This window comes from Giraffa tippelskirchi, chromosome 14 (assembly GCF_054371585.1).
Source record: "Giraffa tippelskirchi isolate mGirTip1 chromosome 14, T2T-mGirTip1v1.2.pri, whole genome shotgun sequence".
NCBI lineage: Eukaryota > Metazoa > Chordata > Mammalia > Artiodactyla > Giraffidae > Giraffa > Giraffa tippelskirchi.
Genome location: NC_137288.1, coordinates 49,233,781 through 49,254,692, shown reverse-complemented (window position 1 = coordinate 49,254,692; position 20,912 = coordinate 49,233,781). Strand labels below are relative to the sequence as shown.

Below are 20,912 nucleotides of genomic sequence, written 5' to 3'. Positions count from 1 at the left end.
ACTATCCAGCTTTCTGGGAATGAGTAAGCACACACACACCTATGAACTTATGAGCATATTCATATATATTTCTTTTTTAATTAGTTTATTTATCTATTTTTTAACTTCACAATATTGTATTTGTTTTGCCATATATTGACATGAATCCACCATGGGTGTACATGATTTCCCCTTTCAGAACCCCCCTCTCACCTCTCTCCCCATCCCATCCCTCTGGGTCATCCCGGTGCACCAGCCCCAAGCACACTGTATCATGCATCGAACTCATATATATTTAAATAAGAATTCCATATGTGTAATGCAGTAATGACAAAGTCCTTATGTGTCTTAATTCCTCATGACTTATTGGGAACTCAAAGGTAGCTACTAAAAAACGAGTCTGGTTTTCTGGTTTGACAGTAATTCTAATTTTATTTTTCTATATGCATAAAATAGTCCTTATTTTCTATGTGAATGAGGTACAAAATGATGTCCAGACCCATATGTCAGGGATGTTGCCTAATTCAGAAGACAATATACAAAAATTTTAAGTCATTAAGGGTTGAATCCTACTTAACTTTGTAAGTCATGAGGTTCTTTTATCTTTTAAATACTCAAGAAACAGTATATTCAAAAGCTTTATATTAATCAAATTGTTATTTATAAAGCTGAAAGATGGAGTATTAAATACTTTCTATTAAATGGAACACTAATAGCAAATATTTTATGCCTAAGATGGACAGAAGCAACTTAACTCAATATGCCTTTGTTGTTTTTGTTAAGTTGCTCAGCTGTGTCTGACTCTTTGCGACCCACGGACTGCAGCACATCAGGCTTCCCTGTCCTTTACCATCTCCCGGACCTTGCTCAAACTCATGTCCATCGAGTAGGTGATGCCATCCAACCATCTCATCCTCTGTCGTCCCCTTCTCCTCCTCTTCTTCAATCTTTCCCAGCATCAGGGTCTTTCCCATCAGTCGGCTCTTCACATCAGGTGGCCAAAGTACTGGAGCTTCAGCTTCAGCATCAGTCCTTCCAATTAATATTCAGGGTTGATTTCCTTTAAGATTAACTGGTTGGATCTCCTTGCAGTCCAAGAGACTCTCAAGAGTCTTCTCCAACACCACATTTCAAAAGCATCAATTCTTCGGCACCCAGACTTCTTTATGGTCCAACTCTCACATCCATACATGACTACTGGAAAAACCATAGCTTTGACTAGACAGACCTTTGTTGGCAAAGTGATGAATCTGCTTTTTAATATGCTGCCTAGGTTTTTCATAGCTTTTCTTCCAAGGAGCAAGCATCTTTTAATTTCATGGCTGCAGTCACCATCTGCCGTGATTTTGAAGCCCAAGAAAATAAAGTCTCTCACTATTTCCACTGTTTCCCCATCTATTTGCCATGAAGTGATGGGATTGGATGCCATGATCTTCGTTTTTTGAAATGTTGAGTTACTAAGGCAGCTTTTTCACTCTCCTCTTTCACTTTCTTCAAGAGGTTCTTCAGTTTCTCTTCACTTTCTGCCATTAGGGTGGTGTCACCTGCATATCTGAGGTTACTGATATTTCTCCCGGGAATCGTGATTCCAGCTTGTGCTTCATCCAGCCTGGCATTTCGCATGATGTACTCTGCATATAAGTTAAATAAGCAGGGTGACAATATATAGCCTTGATGTACTTCTTTCCCAATTTTAAACAGTCTGTTGTTCCAAGTCCGGCTCTAACTGCTGTGTCTTGATCTGCATACAGGTTTCACAGGAGGAAGGTAAGGTGGTCTGGTATTCCTATCTCTTTAAGGATTTTCCACTGTCTATTGTGATCCACACAGACAAAGACTTTAGTGGAGTCAATGAAACAGAAGTAGATGTTTTTCTGGAATTCCCTTGCTTTTTCTATGATCTAGCGGATGTTGGCAATTTGATCTCTGGTTCCTCTGCCTTTTCTAAATCCAGCTTGAACATCTAGAAGTTCTTGGTTCAGGTACTATTGAAGCTTAGCTTGGAGGATTTTGAGCTAATATGCCTTAGCAATTCCCAATTTTTTGATATGAATGTAATTCCTATTTACCATGGTGTTTATAAAAAGTCTTTTCTAATTTATTTAATAAAATTTTGCCAAAGAGAAAAACCAAAAATTCATATTTAATTGTTTATAAATGATTTTAGAGCTCATACATTATATGTTGTTTGAAAATTTTACTTATATAGGAAAAAACTAATGATGCTTTACTATGAAAATAGTGAAAAAATACTTTAAAATAAAAAATTAGTTCATATGAGAGGACAAAAGCTCAAATTACAATGTGTTCATTTCTGTATGCTATATATTAAGAAAGATATATAGATTATTTCAATGTATCCAGGGAAAGATACAACACTACTAAAAATAAAATAGTTGAAAATACCTATATCTGAAGAGCTGTTACTAGACAAGTATTTGGGGTTGCTAAGAAGGCAGAAGCAATCTTCTCACCACTGGAGGATGTAAGTAGTTAGACAGGTAAGTAGATTTTATTGAGTAGTATTTAGGTCTCTTCAAACTTTGTGTTCTGCATTGGCAAAAAACTGATAAATACTTGTAACTGGGTAAAAAAATTGGTGAAAAAATTTACTAGAACTTCTGCTCTGATCTGTTCCAAAAGCATTCAGCAGGGGCAAACAGGAAGGAGGCAAGCAGAGAGAGGGGTGGGTGTAAATGAAACAGGGGTGGCTGGTAGACAGGCCCATAGGCATTCAATCTGCTCGATTTCCAGTAAATATAAAACAAAACAGAACAAAATATCTTTGTCCTGAAAACCACAAACCTTCAATAATCTTAGTTGCTACCTCTTAAAAACATTAGGAATATAAAAAAAAATTAAGAATAGTTTTACTTAGAACAACAAAAAAACCAATAAATAGATGGAGAGGTTAAATATTAGAATTAATAAATTAAGCATGACATAATAAAGCATAAACAATGTCTAGGCTGGCCAGGTGCATACTATGTATTTGGAGTATATGAAAGTGTTAATGAGACTGATGATGTCACAATTATAAACTACACATTGATTACTTATTGGAAATTTTAAAATGCCTTTTCTTTCTTCAGTTGCTACTAACAACTCTCCTTTCTTACCGTCATATCCTGGCTTCTACAATGTTCAGAGTTATTTTTTTTAATATTTAAAAAAGTTATTTCTACTTATATGATCTCTACAGAAAACTCGGTCTAATACAGAAAAGAGAGAGATTGGGAAAAAACTGATAGGTCTACCACCTCATGTTTTTGTTTTCATTCCACACACCTGTAGGTTTGATTTTTAACATGTGTGATTTTTGTACTTATATTTTTTATGTACTTTCCAAATGAAATTTTAATAGACACCTCTCAGACTATAAATTCAATTAAAGCATTTAACATTTCTTATGTTTTCCTTGAAAATCAAGGCTATACAATCTATCTGAGAAAGAAAAAAAAAGTCCTGTTTGTATTTAGAACTGTTTACTTAGGCTTCTTTCCTGTAAGATCAATTATTGGTTCAAAGAAAATGAGTATTAAAAACAATTAGTTAGAAAAAAAAAAAACACCAATTGGTAACATTTTCTGATTATAAAAGTGACACACACTGAGGCAGATCTGGAAATATACAGAAATGGGTAATGGAGAAGTAAATTATCTCAATTATGTATTCAGGAAAAAATTTTTTCTTTCTACTCTCTTGTGTCACTGTACAAATGAATGCATACACCATCCTGAACTTGGGAACATTATCTCACCTTTTAAAGACTCAAATTCCTCATTTGTAAAATGAGGAGAGCGGTAAATGAAATTCAAGTGATAAGCCTAATAACATATGTGGGACATAATAAGCCCTCCAACAGTAACTATTATTATTCCCTTGAAAATTGCTTATTCATGTCATCCATTTTTCTATTAGTCTTTGTCCTTTTTCTTGCTTTTTAAAGGCTGCTTTTAATAAGACTTACTACAACACCTTTGTCTACCATATATGCAATTTTCCCCCAGTTTGTCATTTGCCCTTCTATTTTCTTCAAGGTGCTTTAGAATTATGTAAACTTAAAAAAAAATAACTATAAAATGTTTTCTTTTCTCACATCTGCCAGTACTTGTATGTCAAGAAGCTCATTTCTCCAAGGTGGGTGCTTCTATTTTAGATCAGCTGGTCAGAGAAATCCACGAAGGTGTGACATTAAAGTACAGAACAGGAAAGAAAAGAAGCAAGCCATGCACATATCTGGGGCAAAACCACTGTAGCTAAAGGGAACAATAAAGTGTTCCTTTCAAGGTTAAGCTTTCTGATTTCTATCATACTGTGCTAAGAACTTCCTGAACACAGCTGAAGAGTGGTCGCAGAAGTTTTCTTTGCCTGTGCCATTTTTGGAAACAGGTTTGCTATCAGTTTCATAAGATGGCCTGAGTGATCTCCATATTTATCTATATTCTGAAACAAATTATATTTGAAATTCACTCATGAAAAACCAATAGGGTGGAGTTAGCTTTCTGAACACATCCTCAGGCAATGGCCTATATAAGTTTTCTGCCTTATTTAAATCAATTTTGTTCATTTGATTTGCAATTTCCCAGAATATAGTCCATTTTATTTGGATATACTAAATGTATTTATAATATTATAGAAGCCTAAGAAATCTCTGTCTGAATGTATTCTCGGAGCCATTACTTTTTGTATTTATTTTGCCCAAAGACCACCCTCAGGAATTATATATTATTCGATACAAAGGTTTTCTTTTTTTCCCAATTCATTTGGCTGTACTTGTTTCTTGAGATGTATTTCTTTCCTCCTGTCATTTGAGTTGAATGGTTAAATTTGTTTTTCTCATTTAATAATAAAAGCATTAAGCCTGTGGATTTACGTTTGATCTTGGCTGTTTTCATGCCTCCTACATATCATGTGTAATGTTCTTGTTCTAACAGTTAAAACTTTTTTTGACGAAATAGTTGTTTCTAAATATCTACTACTTGAGCTTACTTTGGGAGGAAAGGAATAAGTTGTTTTTAGTTCTGTTACATTATTAAAAATGTACCATAAGTAAATTTTGCTTTTTATAATTTGTAGTCTCATTGTAGCTGAGTAGCAATTTGATTAACTGAATTTATGACCATTTTTTGTGACGTATTCTATAAATACCTAAGGTACTGGTATTAGAACTTATTAGACAGAAAATGTCTTGTTTTTTGACTAACGACCTGTCATGGATTAATGGTTTCTCATAATAAGGTTTCTGTCTTTGTGCAATGAGCAGTTTTAAGAATTTTGATTTTGTAATTTATTGCATCAAGTTCGTTAACTTTTGGACTTCCAGTATCGAGAATATCTGTTATCAAAATGAATTCATCTTTGTGCTTTTAGTGTCCTTGCCTTGACACTACTACTGCTACTTGTGATTACATTCCATCTTTGTCAATCCCCCATAAAGGCTGTGGCAGAAGCCCTCTCCGTGCTCCTGTCTTCTGCGTCCTGACCACCCCAGTGTCTTCCACGTGGCCCTGAGTGGCAGGCGGCGCCTCCTGTCCTAGGACCTGTGACGACACTAACTCTGTCTGTCTGAGCCCCTCCCGTGTCTCCTCTTGCAGCTGCTCCTGACTCTCTCATAAAGAATACAAAACAGCCTTCTTCCTACCATCTTTCTCAGTTACCATTTTAAACACAGTTAGGGGCTGAAGTAATAACCCCAAGCTAGATACTACCCCAATTCCTCAGCAGTATAATAATTATTGAAATAAACTGTGGTGTATTTACACAATGGGATACTATCCTGCAATTAAAATGAACTACAATTACATACACACACACATAACACAGAGCTGAATAAAGCCAGACACACAAAAATCCATGACTTGTATAATTCTATGTAGATAAAGTACAAAAATGGGAAAAACTAATCTATGCTCTTTTAAGTCAAAAAAGTTGTAATCCTTTTGAGAGGGATGGGGCTATGACTGTAAGAGGCCTGGAAGCCTTCTGTGGGGCTGATAACGTTCCGTTTCTTAATATAGAAGCTATGTTCATTTTGTGAAAAACATGTATGCTTTGAAATCTGCACTTTCCTCTATGTATACTATACTTAAAGAACCTACAAAATGTGTATATTCATACAACAGAATATTATTCAGTCTTAAAAAGAAATTCTGACACACACTGTGACACACACAGAGTTACACTACAACACTGATGCGTCTGGAGGACACGACACCGAGTGACGTTAGCAGTCGCAAAGGGACACTCTGATCTGACACACACAGAGGTGCCTGGAGGAGTCAAATTCACAGAGACAGAAGCCTGTGCGGCAGGCAGGTGATGAGAGGGGAGGCAGGGAGTTGCTGCTTAATGGGTCTAGGGCTTCAGTTTTACAAAATGAAAAGGTTTCTGAAGATTGGTTGCACAAGAGTGTGAATGTACTTACCACTAGTGAGCTGCCCATTTAAAAATAATTAAGATGATAAACTTTGTTACAGTTTAACTACAATGTACTGTCTTAAGTTAGCAACAAACTACTTTTTGCTGGGAAAGTAGATATCCAAGCATATCAGAACTATATAAAGAGCAAACAGCTCTTAGGTGATGGCCTATGTGGGACCCTCCTGTAAAGCAGAAGCACTTCAGAGCACAGACGTACAGACAGTTGTATCAGCTGACTAGAAACAAGGGGACACAGCCTGCAGGAGGGAGGCTGCATGTCACGTACACCAGAAAGATGAATCTAGATAGTCAACAACTTTGGTATAAAAAGAAGTATTATGGTTTGATACTGGTTTACTCAACAAGGAAATCTTTCCTTTATTTCAAGATAAGAATGAGAACAGGAGGGAAAACCTACTTTCTATTTATGTATTTCAAAACTATTTGGTGTTAGAAAGCTGGAAGTACTGGATAAAAACATCTTATTTGTATCTGTTACTGGTTAAGTTTTGATGTTAGAGTCTCAATAAATAAGGTCCAAATAAAGGGTTAAAATCAAATGAGAAATTATTAAGTACTTATTTAACCTACCTATTTGCTCCCCTAAGATCAGGCACTGTTTTGGTACTGGAGCTCCAAACACCATTCCCCGGAGTTTATCCATTGGAGGAGCTTTATTCTGAAGGCCCCCAAACTTCCCATTACTTCGAATGCGATCTCCATCTCTGGTCAGCAGTGTAGGACAGTGTGTAATTTTAACAACCTATTGTAAGTAAATGGATATAATTAGTGAGTCTATAAAATTTAACTCAACTGCTCTATGAAAGGAGAAATCATTTAAGGGTTCTGAGATAAGAAATGACAATGATCATGGTACTATTTTTGCAAAATTAATTAGCTAGTGATGTGTAAGATGACTGGGGGGAAAACGAGAGGCAGAGAGATGAATTAGACTACCTCACAACTGTTACCTAAACTATAACAGAGAAAACACAAACAGAAAAAGTGAAATTGAGATTGATGGCTTGATTGATAAGAGGAAGGAAGAGAGACAGACAAGCCAGAGACTTGTGTGCTACTAGAAACCAAAGCAGTATCCAGGCTGTATCACTTAGTTTAGTTTCCTTCTGTTAGACACAAGTTTTCCAGATGACCAAAGGGTAGCAAAAAGAGTATTGTATTAGACTGAAGAAAATACAAACTGAAGAGCAAAGGGATGAATCTTCAGAGGATTTCAGCTGTAGGAAGAAAAAGAGCCAGTGATATGAGAGCTGGGGGAACTAGAATTATGTAGTAAAACCTAAGACATGGAAAGGGAAGTAGAAAGTGTTAGTCGAGAATTAAATTTTTCAGAGAAGCTAGGGAATAAAAGAGAAACACTAGATTTAGTATTTCATGATCTTCAGGAATATGCTTTCAAAAAAGAGGTCTAGGAGATATATACAAAAAATGTTCAAATTCACTGGTAACCAGAAGTGAAACTGAAATAACTTGGAGCTCAAATGAAAATTTTCACTACTTAAAATGTTAAAATACACACAGAGAACACACACCCAGACAAAATGTTGGAGAAAGGGTCTTCTTGCATTAGTAATCTGCTTTGGGACAGCCCTTCTCAGAGGAAACATGACAAGTGCTAAAAAGATTAACAATCTGCATGACCCAAAAATTCCACTTCTAAGAATATGCCAGAAAAAAATCATCACAGATGTGAACAAGTGTACACTGAAACGTCCTTTTAATAATGAAAAGTATGAAACTTGCACATTCAATAAGTTACATAAAGTATGGCACATCCATGCAATGAAACAGGATGCATACATCAAAAAAATGACTGAAAAGAAGACAATTTAGCAACATGTAGAAACACCTAATTCAATCTAACACAGTAGATCAAGCCGTTTCTGAATTATAAAAGATTAAGCACAATTCAGTTTTAAAAGTGAAAAGCAATAGGACATGTAATAGAAAATTATGACTAATATTTATTCTTTTAACATAATTTCAAGGTAACTGATAGATGCTTTCCCAAATTAGACACTTTTTATAAAATTTAAATAAAATAGAATGTCTACTTGAAGAAAATCTGTGGTGAATTCTTTGGGGAAATGAATCTTTTAGTAAAATAAAGTATCACATTTTATTTTCTTAGTTTTGGTTTGGATTTGTACACTTTCTAAAAGTGAACACTAAAAATACAGACTAAAAAAAATACAGACTGAATTCATGTACTATTACTATGTGATTATTATCCAATAATCATATATATATAGTAAATCAAATAACTTATTATTCAATCAGATTCAGGCAATGATTTTACAGATTTAGTACCATCTTAGATAATAAACACACTCAACTTTCTCCTCTTCTCTTGTTAACGCACTGACAGTAGGAGCTATGGGCCTGTGGTTAAAGGGACAGGCCTCCAATTCTCAAACGGCACAGAAGGGGAAAGGACCAGCTGCTATTTAACGGGGACAAGTTCAGTTTCACGAAAAGAAGCGAGTTCTGGAAACTGGGTGAACAATGTGAACGTAATTAACACTAGTGAAACTGTACACTTAAAAATGGTTTACATGGTAAATTTTGTTATATGTATTTTACTGTAATTTACCATTAAAAAAAAAACTTAAGTTCTCACTAGGCCTCTGCTGCAAGGCTGCCGCCACTGACCTGAAAAAGATCAAGACAGCATTTGCAAATCCAGTGAGTAAACAGAGCTACAGTTCTGGGCAATACTTACAACTGCTGTAAGGATGAGCAAGGAATGGAGTCAACAAGGGGTTGAATCAGTATAAATGGCATGAAGAATTTATGAAGAGAAAACAATAAAAAGACTCCTGAAACCTAATGATATCACCAAGAGATGTCATAAAAGCTTTTTCTTAGAAGAGTTTGAAAACAATATTTGGTAAGTGGAGTGATTTCATTCAAAACTTTGGAAGCAAAGACATCACTATGAGGAACTATGCTGAAACTATGAGGAACAAATGCTGTCCCTGCTTTTGTCACATATGGTCTATTACTTTTTTGAAGCTATGAACTGATGTTTTTCATCGGTTCTTCAGTTTTCAGCCACTAGTTCTTCAGGTATTACCTATGATCCTTTTATCCTCCTCTTTTTGGCACTCTGATTAAACTTTTTAAAAAAAGATTTTCTAACTCTATCCTTAGTGATTCTCTATTACATTCCTTCTCTCTAGGTTGCAGTCTGGATAATTTTTCTGACCTATCTTTCAATTCACTAAATTCTCTATTAAGCTGTTAAGTCTGCCCAGTATTTAACTTTTATTATACTTTTTATTTTTAGATGCTCTTTTTGATTTTTTTCAAATCTACTTGCTCTTATATTCAACACTTTTTCTTAAAATATATTATGAAATATATTTTAATTGTTTTAACATTTTATTAATAGATATTTTTAAATATTAATAAACATTATATATTATAACATATTTATATATTTTAAATATTTTAAAATATCTGCTCTTGTGTTCAATATGAAAATTACTTCAGTTTTAAGATAAAGGTGAATTCTTTTGGAGAGAATTTTGTTTGCTCTGATGACATATCTAAGGACACTACAAGTCCAGCATTATATGAAATCAAATGTTTACTTTGAAGTTACCTTGAAGACCATTCAGGTATTATGAATGCAAGTTGCAAACATACATGACAGCCAATTTGTTAATGCAGTCTCTAGGAAAATAGTTTTTTATTTTCCACTTAGTGCTAAAGTTCAAGAAAGGCAGTTTTGTTTCAGTCCAGAAATGCCTGGAGTTGAGATGGAGGAGGCAAGCTCATTTCTTTTGTTCAGTCTTATGCCAAGGGTTAGCCCTCTCGGGGTTCTAATTTACCGGGAAAGAGGTTCTTCGAGCAGATTCCACATTCTGGTATGTCTTACCCTCTGAGCCTTCCAAGGGAGTGATAACTGATGCTCAAGTTCCATTAGTTTGACAAATATTCTCAAAGAAAACTTAGGCTTCAGTGTTATATTCATCTCTCTGGGTTCCCACCTTCACTTAAAATTCTTACTTTCTTACCAGTTTTTACAGTAAGATTTCTTAATGATATATATAGCTAGAATCAGCCTTTTGAAATGGCCTGTTAGTTCACCTCTGCTAGCACTTCCTTTGGCTATCTGAGTTGTCTAGTCCATTTCTGCATAACCCTCAAAGCCTAGCACTGTGCTAGTGATATGCTGGAACCAGCATTTACTAGGTCATGAGAACCAAGTCCTCCTGAATGCCTCAATCAATGACCACACATAGGCAGCTGGAAGTCAGCCAGGATATGAGTATTCACACTGTGGGGGCTGACAAAAGCTACAAATCAGGGTCCCATCACTCTACTCAACAGAGCTGGTTATTCAGCAATTAACAGCACCTCACTGTGTCTCATACATTGTAGGTAACCAAATAACAGACTGAACTATTGACAGATTCTTCCAATTATTACTCAACTTGCTAATTCATCCTCCCTAGTAAGCTACTCACCTTCTCCTAATAGATTATACATTGTCATAACTTATAATGGGTATGATTTCTGGCTTATAATTCAGGACATACAAACGCTAATCACCATTAGAATACAGCAACTTCCTCATCCACAGCCATTTTCTGATATAGTATATTAAAGCCATTTTTAAGTTCATAAGGAACCATTCATGAAGATGCCAAATACTTTTCCCCAATTAGTTGTTTAATTTTCAGTAATCTCACTAATTTAGCTCTCCTAAACTGAAGACACACTTACTATTTCTTCTAACCGGGCCCACAGAAAATCTGTTCTGACTAGTTCTAGTTTTGCCATGAATTAGTACTATGACTTAATACAGAATCATTATTTGTTTTGTACTTAAGGTTTCTCATCTAGATTATGAGACTATATGATTTTAAGATATCCATGATTTTATAATACACTATTTATAGGTACTAGGATCATATTTTAAACTGACTTCTGTTTTCTCTTCAGTAACTACTCTCATTCATTTAAGCTATAATATTTTGCAAGCCTATAATGTTTACATACATGTTTATCACCTGCTATTTCCAAGTCCCTAACACCATATTTATTAAATTTAGTACTTCTTCTATATCAACAAATTCAAGACCTTTGGATTTCAGATCCAAATAGATTGTTCCTTTACTGAAATTTTATTCACTTATTTTCTTATTTTATTTAGTCTTGACAACAGCCCTGTGAAAGGCCCTTCTTCACAACAGATTGCCTTTCTTTCCTCATTAAGAAAAACTTAAAAGTAATACAGAAAGGTTAATCTTTCTTAATAAATACAACAGTATACAATATATTCTTGCACTCTGTTTAAACTACATAAGCTTATTTTCAAAAGGGCATAACTTTGTACATTATCATTTTGCAACTTTTCAACGAAACAATGTATTTTGCACATCTTCCTCGTTAGGACATGTCAATCTGCTTTATATCTTTTTAATAGATACATACTATTCTACTGTATAAATTACCATAATGGAGCGGTGCAATCCTAACTGATGGACTTTACACGCTTTCAAAGTTTCCCGATAAAAATTCTTAAACATTCTAATGAGTATTTTTATGAGAGCATGTCTGTAAGACAAATTATCTTAATATATGATGATATAAAGAAGGTGGCATCTTCTTTGCCTCGCCCATGGAAAGGAGAGAGTCTATTCCAAACTCCCTATTCCCCCATTTGGATCTGGGCTGGCCAGATTCTGACCAACCAAATGTACTTCCCGACACTGGGACTTAAGAGACCTGTAACTTCTGTCTTCACCATTCTAACTTTCCTTTTTAGGACTCACATGCCACTGATAAAAGCCCTAGCAGCCACAAGGAGTGGCCTGTGTAGAGAGATCTAAGTCTGCCAGCCTACAACCCCTGCCGTGTGCCCAGCCAGTAGCCAGTTATGAATGAGCCAGTACGAACGGGAGATGAACTAAGTAGGAACTAATTCATTTTCAGAAATAATTTCAAGTATTTCTAATCAAGAACTTGCTGAGTTGGACTGTTTTTCCTCCCCAGCCTGTTTGGCCAACAAAACTTTGTTGAAAAAGAAACGGAGAGCCTCCAGCTAAGATCAAACCCAGTGCACAGTCAGTATAAGGTAGCCTTGGAATCAAAGTCAAGTGAAGGATGTCCCTACGTTAAGACCTCAGAAAGATTTAAGGCACTGCTTTCTAGATCCTCTTAGCGAGAAAAAGGTTTCTAAAAACCTTAATGGCATTACCTCATACACCCATGAGGGGGGTTGAGAACAATGGTGCGGGTGGCAGCCCCAGAGGCGGCTCTGGCCAGCTACAGCTAACTCATGGTGGCAACCAGCATCAGCTGCCAGCTGTGTGAGGGAGGCACCTGGAGCTTTCACCATCCCAGTGCAAGCAGCCAACACTACTTGGAGAAACCCAGCAAGGAATGAGAACTAACATGCTGCTACTGCTTAAAGCCACTAACTTTTGAAGTGTTTGTTATGTAGCAATTGATAAACATTTATATTGCTAAATGCTCTGCAAAGGTATTATCAGATGCATTGTATCCCTCAGAATCCCTGTGTTGATGTCCTAACCCCCCAGTTCTTCAAAAACGTGACCTGAATTGAAGACTGGGTCTTAACAATCATATTAAAATGAGGTCATAACAGTGGGCTCTAATTCAATGAGTAGTGTCCTTAAATAAAGGGGAAATTTGGGTACATATGCATAGATGCAAACAGATACAGGGGGAATGACCATCTGCAAAATCAAGGAGAAAGGCGTGGAACAGACTCCTTCCCTCAGAACCCCTGGAAAGAACTGGCCCTTCTCACATCTTGAATTTGGATTTCAAGCCAGCAGAACTGTGAGACAGTATATTTCTACTGTTTAAGCCACCCAGCCTGCGGTACTTTGTTACAGCCCTAACAACTAATAAACAAGGGCTGCTTCAAACTGTGTTTCCAGCAACATTATCTGAGATAACTCCTTTTTAATACCACCATTAATAGACACTGTTGTTGAAACTCAATTTCACAGCCCGGAAACATTTCATTTTAATTTGTATCTAGGCAAATTCATTCATATATTTTGCTCAGATTCATGCTGCTTATCAATTTATAGGATTTAAATTGGTTTTGCTAAGTCATTTGCACATGTTATCTCAAAATAAAATTATTTCTTTATAGACTGCTAATATATTAAAATTTTAAAACACACAGTAAAATTGGAGCTACAAATTAAAAAAGAATTCAAGTACATACCTCTTTTCTGTAATGATTGGCAGCATCCAAATTATCCAAAATAATAGTGTCTCCTAACAGCATACCAAATACTAAAAAATTCAACAAACAAAATGTTAAAATTATGACATCTTTTTTGATCATATTAAAATATTAACACAGACTTCTGCTGGTAAGCATGCTGTTGTGTACCCAGAAGTTGAAATACAATGACTGCACATGAAACATTTGAAAAAAAAAATGACATATTTTAAAAAAATTTTAACATATATTATTATAAAGTTTTCTTAGAAATAATGCTAACACAGGAATTTTATTCAATACTTTCTTCTAATAGGAAAAATAAGAGAAGTAAATATTAATACAACTATCATTTATAAACTAAGTAAGAACATAATCAGTAATTAAAGTATCTGAATCACAAGCATACCATCTGTATTAAAAAAGTCATAACTTCCTTTACCTGTTTCACAGTGTTCAACGTTATCTGGAAAAGTTAACAAGTCTCGGGCAAAGACGGGGTCTCCAATGGGTTTAAAATACAATCTTCCATTTCGGTAATGAGGTAGAGGTCTGAATTTAAAAAAGGTTTTAAACAAAATATGTAACTTATCATCAAAAAATACATATATGATGAAAAACATATGAATACACTGATTATCTCTGTGATCACAACTCCCTAATCACAGGTAATACTCCTAAGTGCTTAACTGTTATGCCTTTGGAAACGAAAACAACATTTACCATAAAAAAAATACCTGCTTAGTTTTATCTGCCCTCAATTAGTTTGTAAAACTGATATAAACTAAGCTTTGTTTAGTTTTGACAAGGAAAGAAGAGATGCAGCTTCTCAAGCTGGCCCTACACCAGGATGCCCATGATATGACTGTTTCATGTGGAGAGTGGCCCTAGAATGGCTGAGGGCACAGGCAAGGCCAAGGCTGAGAACATGGAAGAGAAGCAACCCAGTACTCTGGCCACCTGTCCTCTGACACAGCGTACAGAATGAGCAACTGAAATCTAGGGATAACAATGCGATTCAAGAGATGGAGGCTGACTGGGGTGTCAGGGCTTTCTCTGCCCACATAGGGTAGCTTTCCCCAAATTGTGCAGGTAGGAGTAGAGGGTGGAGTGGCTTTAAGAGCTAATGAACTCAATCCCAGTAGGAGGCAGAAGACCAGGAAGTGAGGATAACTAGTTTTTAGAGCAAGCATTAGCCTTAAATACCAAATTCATACTTTCCCTAAATAAAGGATTCTTAATTTGATCCTCAGGGATAATGAAAAAAAAAATAGAAGACCACCTGAAGGGAAAATTACTTTCAGAAAAATTACTACTCTTTTCAACACAGTCACTATGATTTGATAGGACATCCCATGTTATTTAAAATGGGTGCTGACTGGGAGCAGAGTGGGAGATTTTAGGAGCAGACAAATTTGAGTTCAAATTCCAGCTGTTTCTTTATGTTTAGATTACAAAGTGAAATAAAATTTTAGTTTAATGATACAGTAAGCTCTTAATTTAGTTTCCATTCTCCTTCAAGTCCCATTTCTACTCAACTGTAGGCCTTGCAAAACTTTGTTTAGGGATCTGAGAAAATTTTTGGTCAATATTCTCTTATGTATTTTAATTTTATTTTGCTTTGCTATCACCATTTTGCTTGAGTCTTTTAAGGCAGATTTTTTTAAATAGTCAAAACTAGAGTACACATAAAATACTTACATGACTAACTGGTTTGCATGGTTATTCTGAAAAATATATTTTGACAAGTAAATGGGAAACAATCAGAGAAAATCGATTTATATTAAAACACAGATGTATCATCCTAACTAGATGGTCTCTTACATTTCAATTTTGCTAATGGCAGTTCCAATAGAGACCTTCTTACCTAAATGATGGCTGTTTATTTTTAAAGGACTTACAAAAGGACAAAAGACATTGATCTATATTCTTACTCCAAATAAAGGAGTTCCATAGTCTGTTAATGATAATGACATCTCACCATCCTTCCTATTTGTTGTATGTGTATCTATCATATAAACAAATAACATTTAACTGGCAAATTAAACCTGGCCAGCACATGTGATCAAATACACTGCAACACTGATCTTAATGAAGATCATATTTGTGAGGAAGACAAAAAATAATGTAGATAATTTGAGTCACTTTTCTATTTTAGGCACCTTTCAGAGAAATTTTAAAATTCTACGATTTGATAAAAAATAGAACAGGTATTTTTTTTTTAAAAATCACTACTTGCATTTTTTTCTAACCTTTTCCAATCTGGAAGAGTCTTCTTATAAATAGAATCGAGGGGCAACACCTGCTGACGACCTTGGGTTTCATCATAAATTCGACGTGCAGCATCAGTGGTCAGGGTGACCACACAGTCCATGTCACTTGCCAGATGCCAAGAGATAACCATTGCGGCTCTATCATCTTCAATCTGTGCCAGGTGTGCAATCTAGAAGCCATTTTAAAAAATCAAGTTAAAAAACTTCTATATATATTAAATATTTTAAAAGTCAACATCTAAACAGCAAAACACTTTTTTGGGGAAACATTCGTATGAATTAACAAAAAATTCTCAAGCTGTAAAAACTTACTGGCTTAAATATTTTAAATGGTCTCTTATGCTATTTAATTTCAAAAAACTATTTCACAGATTAAACTACAGTAAATTTTGCCAATAACCAAATAAAAATATTTGGCATATTATCAGTTAGGTGATGTACCTTTTTTTCACATTCATCTCTCTACTACTGGCTGTGTCAATTGTTAAAGCATAAAGCACACTTAAACCTAAATATAGCTATACCCTTCTAAGTAGATCATTTATGCTGATGATTTTTTAGAAAACAAATCTAAATATCACAAATAAGAATCATTTCTTCCGTTTTATAAACTCTGTAGGGCTCAGAATTAATAGTCTCTCCCCTATTTACAAAAACATTTGACCACCAAACAAATGTATGGAGGTTATGCATGGAGGGTACAGAGGTTAGGGCCACTGACCCTTTGATCAACTGGAAATCTGTATGTAACTTCACAGTCGGTCATCCACACCTAGTTTAACATCCAAGGATTCAACCATTAGGCAGTACTATAGCCAGTATTTAGTTAAAAAAAAAGTCTGTATGTGAGTGGACCCTCACAGTTCAAACCTTTGCTACTGAAGGGTCAACTGTATAACCATCCATCTGTATCCACAGGGAACTGGTTCCAGGAATCCCCTCAGATACTAAAATCTGTGGACACTTAAATCATTTATATAAAATGTCACAGTATTTGCATATAACATTAAGTATATTTTAAGCCATTTCTAGATTACTTATAATACCTAATACAATGTGAATGCTATGTAAATAGTTGCCAGCATGTGCATGTGACAAACTCAAGTTTTACTTTCTGGAACTTTCTAGAATTTCCCCCTCAAATATTTTTCCTCTGCAGTTGATTGAATTTGAGCAATTAGAACCTGTGGATCCAGAGAACCCACTGGATTTTAGTCACAAGCTTGTTCAAAGTTTTCTTGCTCAAAGTCCAACATTGCTCAAAGCCTTGCTCAAAGGCTGAATTTTTGTGGCTGATTTCAAAAGTCATTTATTACACTGGTATGGTCACATTTATCCTTTATTCTTACCTGATCCAGTAGCAAACATCTGCCCTAACAATGAGAATGTTGTGTCACTGTTAAAAACATCACAGTGTCCACCCTGTAGAACAATTCCCCCTTATCTGCAGTTTCTCTTTCCCCAATTTCAGTTACCTAATCAATGGCAGTCTGAAAACAATAAATGAAAATTTCAAGTAAACAATTCGTAGGTTTTAACTGCACACCATCTTAGCACTGTTATGAAATTTCACTCCATCCTGCATGGGATCCCCAACCACTAATATCGTCATGGCTCCATGACCCAGGATCACCCAAAGCCTACAGAAAACAAGACAATAAAATGTACTGCCTCGTAAAAGGTTGAAACACAAACCTTTCCCAAAACATCTCCACTGCCTTTAGTATAATTTGGAAGAGTACATGATCTTCTGGGTTTTTTTTTTAGTTCTTCCTGTTCTGATAGCTTTCTTTTCAAAAGTGCTTCAATGTGTGGCATCTGTAATTTATAAAGAATAATTAACTGCAAGACCAATTGCAATGACTCTTGTACAAGGTAGAGAAAATAGCAGAGAAAAACCAACAATTTGGACAACTCAAGTATACAAAAGTTACTACATAGCCATTCTTTTCTTTTGAGAATATGATCATAGAAATGTACAACATCAACCTCACTGATTCTTTTTTTCTTAGTTAAGAATTATATGACCTATAATAAGACTTAGGAGTTATACACGTAAAGAATATAAGCTCTAAAAAATCTATTGTCTTTCGTCACTTTCTCTCATTTTCTTTGCCACTGATTATTACTTAGGCCACTTCAGTGCAAGTTCTCAACTTGGTGTTGTATTAATATAACTTACTAGTAACATTAGATCAGAAACACAAACTGCAATTTCTTTGAAAAGAGCACTCCATTACTGTTAGCCTATTTCAATGTCCAGTAAGTAACTGGATTATAATCCCCATATGGCTTAGGACCCAAAAACAATAGTGTCAACATTCTTAATAAAATATGAATAATTAAAAACAATTATAGGCTAGAATTCATTAAAAAAAAAAACTTTCACATATTCTTGGAAACTGTACCTGCTGTGTTGTAGAAATGTCAATATTGTGGTTTTTCAGTTCATTTCGCAACTGGGCCTCTTTTAATTTTGCTTCTTCAACTTGGCCTAAAATTAAAAACAAAAACTATCAGTTTGTGATAGCTCTTATAATAGTTTTTAAAAAATGTTTTCAGTCCCTTGTTTTTTTCCTTTTAATGATTGATGCTAAAATGAAAAACGATAACTATTATAGAAATCTTAAATAAACTAAAAATCTAAAATTAACATTCACATCTAATATACAAAAAGAAAATACAAAATGAATGCAACTGGAGGTATTATAAACTGCAAACTACAAGTAATCTTGGATAAGTTATTTAATTCTAATCCACATGAATATATGTAATATATACATAATTACATAAGGTTATTCTAAGAAAATAAGACTTTTTAAAGAACAATTTTTAGTACTACAAATTGTGTATTATTTCATTACTTAGTTCATATTATCCTCTAAATATCCCTGACCTGTGAAAAAAATCTGACAAATGGAAAGCAATGATAGTGCACAACTCAGCAAATGCCCTAACAGTACAGACATTATTAAAAACTGTAGCAAATACGCCATGTATTTATTAAAAAATAAATTAGCTATTTCTCTGCTGCAGATGTTTGTAAATTAAACTACACAAAGTCAAACTAAAACTTAAATTACAGATCACTTTTTCAGTGATATTGTCATCCAGTATCTTTTGCCAAATGCTAAAGCTAGATATAAACCTTATTATTATGTCAAAACCCCTACATTTATACAGATTCAGATTCCTAATAAAAATTGCAAAATTTTTTAGGTAAACAAGGTATACATTTATTTAAAGACAAGAGTACTTCATCTTAAGATTGAATGATGAATAATATAAACCATTACTACTACTCTTCTGCCTTGTCCTGCAGTTTACTTCTAAGTCCAGGGAAGTAGACAATGTTTGTGTCCTATGGACTCAACCTTCTATCTCACCATTATCCAAAGCATCATCTTCTATCACTTCTGAACACAAAATGACTTACACTTCATCTCATCAAGAAGCTGTTTGCTGGTATCAAATAAAGTTCTGTACACTGTAATAGACTTGGATAATTGGTCCTTTTCTTTTGTAAGCGCTGCCATTTGTTGCTGCTTCTTAACATCTAAGAAAAAACATTCAGATAGTTTATTTCAATTTTAAATTGTGACTTTTCCAAAATGTCATCACAAGATTAGATAACTAGTAAGCACCATTTAATGGAAAGCAAAACAAACTACACAAACTCAAGTACTCAAAGTACCACAAACTCAAGAGTTTATCCTCTAGTTTCCTAGAAACTTACCATTGTAAAACATAAATGGTAGAATATATGATTCTAACGTTCTTGATAAAGCTGGTAGCCGAGGCTCAAACACAATAAAATACTCAGTACTATCCCTTCCAGGACTATTTTCTGCTAGCACTAGACTCTGTAGAAAGAAAAGAGCAGCAGGAAAAACCAGTTTTAAAAAGGTATCTGTAAATATACAAATGTTATTTATCTCACTGTGCTCTGTTTTCAGTAAGTGGTAACTTTTAAAGGCAAAAGGCAAAACTGACTGACCTGTGAGGTTCATTAAGCATTCACTCAAACATCAGCAGCACCATCCAAGACATAAAACTCTTTGGTATTGGTTTGAAAGCCAAATTATTTTATCAATAAATAGCTTATGCAAAAATTATATATAATAGAAAACTACGAGAAAAAGTATCTTCCAGACCAGAAATATCAATGGCTTCTTATATCTTGACCAGAAATGGCTTGATTTCTACCTCTAAGTTGAAGCAGTGTGAAACAGCTGATGGTGTGAAAGTTATAAAAATAACCACAAAGACGTACACAAAGCCCAGTGCTGAGTTTAAGTTACAGCTGTTACCATGGAAGCAGACCCACCAGTCCCAGGTGACCAAACAAGAGGTGCTGAAAAGCTCTAAAGATGTGGGCTTTTTAATGTATTTTCCTTCATTAATGTACACACAAAAAAACTTCTGATGTATTTTATAGCATATAGCTAGTAAATAATGCAATACAAATATCTATATCCTAAATAATCTTTTCAGTCTTACAAGGAAACAATGGGTACTAGCTGTTTTGTTTTTTAGACCATAGTAATCAAGTTCAGAGAAATAAAATTTTTTTAAATCTAAATTGACAGAACACCACAGAACAATCCATGAAATAATAAAATAAGTCTACCATTAAATCAAAAGCTGTTTTCAATGTACTTATATGAATATAAACACAAAAAAAACTGTCTACAATTAAAATATAACATAAACTTAACTGTAGCAATTTGCTTTCAGCACTAATTTTGATCTGTCAATCAATTCAAATAAATGTTTAGTTACCAATTTTTTACATTTATGCATAGTATAGATATAATATATTATAATATTCTTTCACTGGGTGATGAACATTTTAGTAAAAAATTTTAGCTATTACTTATACTACTGCAAAGAAAAATCTTTATATACCTCTTGGTGTGTTCTCTAGACTAGCCAGAGAAATATAATGACTTGTTAAAAGATTACTTTAATAGGTAGTATCAAATTTCACTTGAAAAGGT

General features: G+C 34.5%; 1 protein-coding gene across 3 annotated transcripts in view; it reads right to left on the bottom strand.

The window, feature by feature from the left end:
• SMCHD1 (structural maintenance of chromosomes flexible hinge domain containing 1) overlaps window positions 1-20,912 on the bottom strand; it is a 108,123-nt gene that overhangs the window by 10,997 nt on the left and 76,214 nt on the right. For all 3 annotated transcript variants that reach the window (XM_081561891.1, XM_081561893.1, XM_081561892.1), the window contains exons 38-45: window positions 19,649-19,775; window positions 19,349-19,468; window positions 18,321-18,406; window positions 17,608-17,730; window positions 15,892-16,082; window positions 14,082-14,191; window positions 13,640-13,710; window positions 6,994-7,165 (exon numbers count right to left, since the gene is read on the bottom strand). In XM_081561891.1, coding sequence (XP_081418017.1) covers window positions 6,994-7,165; window positions 13,640-13,710; window positions 14,082-14,191; window positions 15,892-16,082; window positions 17,608-17,730; window positions 18,321-18,406; window positions 19,349-19,468; window positions 19,649-19,775 — 1,000 coding nt within the window. The remainder of the gene's footprint in view (window positions 1-6,993; window positions 7,166-13,639; window positions 13,711-14,081; window positions 14,192-15,891; window positions 16,083-17,607; window positions 17,731-18,320; window positions 18,407-19,348; window positions 19,469-19,648; window positions 19,776-20,912) is intronic.